This window comes from Chelonoidis abingdonii, chromosome 2 (genome assembly GCF_003597395.2).
Source record: "Chelonoidis abingdonii isolate Lonesome George chromosome 2, CheloAbing_2.0, whole genome shotgun sequence".
Classification (NCBI taxonomy): Eukaryota; Metazoa; Chordata; order Testudines; family Testudinidae; genus Chelonoidis; species Chelonoidis abingdonii.
This window is the reverse complement of record NC_133770.1, coordinates 220297789-220303788: the sequence shown is the minus strand read 5'-3', so window position 1 is coordinate 220303788 and position 6000 is coordinate 220297789. Positions and strand designations below refer to the sequence as shown.

Genomic DNA, 6000 nt, shown 5'->3' with positions numbered 1-6000 from the left:
GCAAACTTAATAAGCGTACTTTCTATGCCAACATCTAAGTCGTTGATGAAGATATTGAACAGAGCCGGTCCCAAAACAGACCCCTGCGGAACTCCACTCGTTATACCTTTCCAGCAGGATTGGGAGCCATTAATAACCACTCTCTGAGTACAGTTATCCAGCCAGTTATGCACCCACCTCATAGTAGCCCCACTTGAAACAATAGGAAAGAGAGACAGTTCCTGGAGATAATTTCTAGAGTAGGATAGTTTTAGTGCACAATTTGTTGGCCCATCTGAGGAGCAAGTGTAATTCTACTTTCTATACAGAGGATTTAGCAGTTGCTATTCCTAGATGGAGTCGGACCATGTTAGGGTGCAGCAGCTCTAGAATTCATGGGATTTTACCAAGAATTTGGATTAACGAATACAATTTCTTTTAGCTCTTTCCCTTTCCGTTCCAGTTTAAGTAATAGTGATTAAGTTATTACAATTTCTAAGACCATTTCCAGTATATGGTAGATTAATCTCACCCCCTGCCTTCTATAACTCTGTGTCAAAACTACTTCTGAGCTACGCTGACAAGTTTTTACCTCCAAAATTTCCAATTTAGGATATACCTACACTACAGCATTTACAGTGGCACAGCTGCACCAACACAGCTATGCCGCTGTAATGCTTATGGTGGAGACACTCTAAGCCAACAAGAGAGAGTTCTGCCGTTGGCTTAATAACTCCTGCCTCTGCGAGAAGTGGTAGCTATGTCGGCAGGAGAAGCTCTCCCACAACATAACTCTGTCTATATCAGCTTCTTTAAGGTGTCTCAAGTAGGGCAACCAAATACCACTTCAAAAAATTTAAGCATAAATTTTAGACCCTTGAATTTTCAGCTGTTTAGTAAGAACAACTTTTGCCATACTCTGCCAGCAAAACAAAATAAATATACACAATTAGTCTTTTTCTTTTTTAGGCTTTAAATTAAAAATATTGTCTAGAGTCTTATCTTTCCTTTGAAATATTCTTACAATACAGTTTTCATAATGCCATTTCAAAGTTTACAAAAATAAAGCAATATTAATTTCAGATGGATTACCAACAAAAATTTTCTGATGAAGGACAGAAGACCTCTATATGGATAGTGCAGGATTAGATGTTCCGGGAGACTTTCCACTGACAATCAGGGTTAAGAAGTACAAAAGCATATAAAGCCATTAGGTAGTATTATTATTCCAAAAGTAATTTGGAGTCCATAAATTAGGCTGATGGGAGTCTGAAACCTGCCCCACAGAAATCTGTCCCCTCTGGGTGAACTATTCAGGGTTTTTTTTTTTCTTTCTCAATCCAAGAAATTTCCAAAAGGAAAAAAGGCCTTCAAAAATAGAAAGAAAAAACAAAGAAATTGGTATCCTTCCTTAAATGTAAAGGGCTCAGTTCTGCCCTCAGTTCTGCCCTCAGAACTCTGCCTACAAAGGCTCCCTCAATAAAGTGAAAATTTAAGTCATCAAGATGGAGGAGCAATAAAAAATATTGAAATATATCAGGCTAAAATGGTTAATGTAAAATTTCCTGTCTGTGCTAACGTCCATGTATGTTCATATGTTTTGCAAACTCACACAATTCCCAATGGCTTTTGCAGCTGAGAGCACATGCAGTGGATGTAAATGGAAACCAGGTGGAGAATCCTATTGACATTGTCATTAATGTTATTGACATGAATGACAATAGGCCTGAGTTCTTACACCAAGTCTGGAATGGGACAGTGCCTGAAGGATCAAAGCCAGGTAAAACATAGCAGGTTTTCTGTGTGAAAATAAATGTTTTTTTAGTTTTAGAGGAAAATACATTTAGAAGTCTTAATATTTTTGAAAGATGCAATCAACAAAAATTTCAGGAAGCTAGATTGCCACTACCCTTAATTTTTAATTTACATTTTTGCAAGCTAAAAATCAGTTTAAAAGAGAGACTTCATTACACATGTTAGGGAATGAGTAAGGGACAATGCAGAGAGAAGGAAAATGGGGCAGCACTACTTTATTTGGATAGCACCCAAATATTTATATTATGGCAGCACCCATTCAAGATTGGAAAAATAAAGGAGGCCAAACAGTTGTTTTGTAACTTGGAAGATTAGCTTGTTGCTAGACAACTGATTAGTGACCTTTTAATACGCCTCTTCCTGTAAAATATCTCTCTCCCCTGACTAGTCAGTTTTTGAATAAAAAGAACACTCAGAGATTAAGAATAAAAACTAAAAGAAGTTGAACAGATTTACAGTAATGATACCATATATGGTTGTGGAACAAATTTTTCTCTGCTTATCCTGTGGCAGTTTGGGGTATTTGTACATCCTGAAGATTTGTATGTGTTGTACTCTAGCAACCTACTTGAGTGTCCTTTTCAAATGAAGCAAGAAACCAGTGACCCAATGTCTAGAAAAGACAGTGTTGACATTTTAAAAACAAAAGTTTTACAATAGCTTCCTTGTTAGAAAGGAAATGCCATGTAATATCTCTGGAGAGTCTATGTAATTATATATACATTTTAAGCCCATTCTCTGTTTTATATATAAAATAAATACAGCTAATATAGTATGTATTACACAATAGAGTATGTGATCTGTATGATACAGTTTATTTAGGCCAAGGGTGACAAAAATGACAGTCTAAAATTAGTCTATATCTATATACAGATGCAATCATGCAGTTGACAGTACACAAGTGCAACGGTACAGTCCATGCCATTATTTGCAGGATTGGAGCCTATATATAGACCTGGATGTGAATCTCAGTAATTCTGGGGAAGTTTGGATTTGGAACCAAACTGTGCAACCTAGGACTTTCTCCAGAACCAAAATTATGTCTCTGAACCACCCTCAAAGTTGGAATAAGTTCAGATTTACGTCTAGATGCAAATTTTATGTCAGAAGCCATTTTCTTAGCAGTGCAACAAGGAATTCTTCGGACAACTGACATGTTCCTTCAGTTTCTTTCAAGACATATTATGCCAAGTTCAAGTTCCAAGAACCAACATGATTTTAAACAGTCAGGATTGCAAAGGGAAAGAATTAGTGTCTAGAAAAGCCCTTGTTTTGATTTTGTATTGATTTTCATACACAATTAACACATGCGGCACATTTTAAAATTAAACATGTTTTGATTATCAAATGTTTCATTTGGCCCAGCGGTTGAGCCTGCTATTTAAACTTTAGAAGCTTCACTGTTAATTAAATGTGTTTATGGCAGAAATGCAGGGTTTGATTGCCTGTGGAGCTTTGTCAGTAATAAGCAAGTTTGATACTTTATAAACACCAGTGCTGTTATCTTCTGTTATATATCTTAATTGCTTCATTAATCCTGGGACTCAGGCCTACTCAGTTTCCTTTGGGTAAGAGAAAGAATGTGTAATGTTTATCAAAAGAGGTAAACGTTTTGACCATTTTTGTGCTTGTAAGTGACCTTGTGTAATTCAAGTAAACTGTTTATTTAACACTAATTATGTATCGTGCTGTTAGGAACCTATGTGATGACTGTTACTGCTATTGATGCCGATGATCCTAATGCACTGAATGGGATGCTGAGATACCGAATCTTGTCACAGGCCCCAAGCACCCCCTCACCGAACATGTTTACAATCAACAATGAAACTGGTGACATTATCACAGTGGCAGCTGGACTTGATAGAGAGGTATGGCGGGCCTGAATTTTGTAGGTTGTATTTTAAATGCTGTCCATTCTTGTGCATATGTAAAATACTTTGTAGGTAATTTACACATTTTTTTCAAATGTAATTTTTCCCCCCTTGCACAGCACTGCCTAACCAGTACTCCCTTAGAGCTGGCCAGCTCCAAGATTTGAAAACTTGGATTTTGGCAAATATCCTAGGGGTAAAAGATATTTAAAGCTTTGTTTTGCATAGAATGTAAAGCATCTGGGGTCTCTCACATTCACTCGAGTTAGCTTAGATAGAGGAAGGGGTCTTGGAGAGAAGGAGTAAGGAAGGTGGGGGTCTTGCCATGGATATGGTTGCGGGGAGAGGATGAGATGGAATGGCCCGGAAGTGAGTTTACTTCAGTCTAGAAACAGACTCATCCTGCAGTTTCCAGCAAACGTCCTTACTGTATGTTGGATAAAAAACACAGTCCGCATCGTTTACTGAGCTTAACTAGTTTAAAGGTTTAATAAGAACATTTTAGAACAAGATTTTACCACCTTAATTAAGCATAAAACAGAAGTAAAGCAGAGGAGCAGGATAGTGTGGTGATGAATTACCCAGTCCTTGGGCAGAGGTAGGCTGTTTCCGACTTTATTAAATTCATGGTGGTCCAATCTGGTGTATGTCCTGTATTGCTCCCCCCCCCCCCCTACTCCTCCCTTTGTTAAGCACACATTTTTTATACTTTGTCTCGTAAAGGCACACAATTTCAAAATATTAAAATTGCCTCATTTATAAACATTCCATTCTAAATATATTTTCTAATACATTTTTACTTTATTCTGCTACAACTCTAATTGGTACTGTCATTTTATTTTATTTTTTAAACCATTGCTCTTATGTATTCATTATTTTTTACAATAGCTGTCTTATTGTTACTTATCTGTTTCTTGTAGCCTTGAAGTGGTTGGCTAGTTCTGTCCAGTCATTATCCAGTTTCCCTAGTCTGTCTTGCTAGCAGGATTAGGGCCTGGCTGATAAATTAGTCATTGTTCACCCTGCCCTCTACTTAGGCCAAGAATCCACTGTCAATAAGATAAAAACTGACTTTCTGATTTATTTTTTTTACAGCCTTTGAAAACTGTATCTATAAGATACATACAGAAAGCAGAAAAGTTCCCTTTTGTGTTTTCTTATAAAAATGTATATTTACTTCTTTACTGTTATTTAATATATATTTATTTAACACTGTTCATTTTACATTTCTTTGCACATAACTCAAAACTTTTTGTGAACTGTCCTGTGACCAGTATTTTAATGTTAATCAATTTACACAACTGTGATATAATTGCTCACCCTTCACAGACACGCTTGCCAGCTTGCATTTGTTGAATTAAAAATCACACACAGTGAATGCTGTGGCAGAACAGTGCTGACAAGGACAGCCGGAGCTAGCTATGACTCAGGAGTGGCAGTAGTTCCTCCTCCTGCTTAGCTGTTCAGGAAAAGAAGAGGATGGGAAATAGAGCCATTCTCCTGGCTTGTGATCAGGAGCTCCACATGAAGAGGAAGGATCTAACCTTCCTTCCATCCCTGGACCACACTAGTGGCATGTAGGATAAATCTTCTGGCACTCAGATTGATGGAGGATTCGTAGAGGGTTTCTAATGCCATCATGTAGTAAAATTAACAAATGTTATCTGATCTAAACTTTTTGAGCAAAATAAACAGAAAAATATTACTGCTTTTACATTTTGATAACATGATTAAAATGAGTACATCAGGATTAATAATGAACAGGGGAAATGGTATTCTTAGTCAGTTGTTCTGAACCCAGGACTGGTATCCAAGAACTTCTGAATTCTTCTATGGCTCTAAGAATAATTCCTCTATGTGGTGTTGGAAAAGTCACTTAGATTCACTTGATGTTGCCTCTTTAAACTAGAAGAAAGGTTGGGTTTTCATCTATCTCTGGTTTTGGAACCCTGGGATCTTCTTTGACGTGTACTTTCAGAAGGGCTTACAGTTTATATAAATGCTATCTCTGTCTTCTACTACATAGCAATTAGCAGTACCTGATTTACCATAGAAGAAATCAGCTGCCACTTCAGGACTTCCCATTAGACCCTCAAACTAACAATAAAAGAGGCCTTCCACCACAGTAGTTTGCCATTAATTCTGCTCACTGATTGCTTTACTGATGTCCAAATGAATAATTGTTTGGGGAAAAAATAAGTGCTTTTGACATCTTTGTTGAATATTGTTGCATTAAAGTGCCTGAGAAATATTCATTTAAAATACTAAACTAAACAAAAATAAGATAAAGGCATTTTAATCCATAATAGACTAAAACAACATTAGTATATTTCCA

General features: G+C 36.8%; 1 protein-coding gene across 1 annotated transcript in view; it reads left to right on the top strand.

Moving 5' to 3' along the window:
- Positions 1-6000, top strand: part of CDH2 (cadherin 2) — a 191551-nt gene that overhangs the window by 133036 nt on the left and 52515 nt on the right. The window contains exons 6-7 of the mRNA XM_032799049.2: positions 1615-1759; positions 3490-3662. Coding sequence (XP_032654940.1) covers positions 1615-1759; positions 3490-3662 — 318 coding nt within the window. The remainder of the gene's footprint in view (positions 1-1614; positions 1760-3489; positions 3663-6000) is intronic.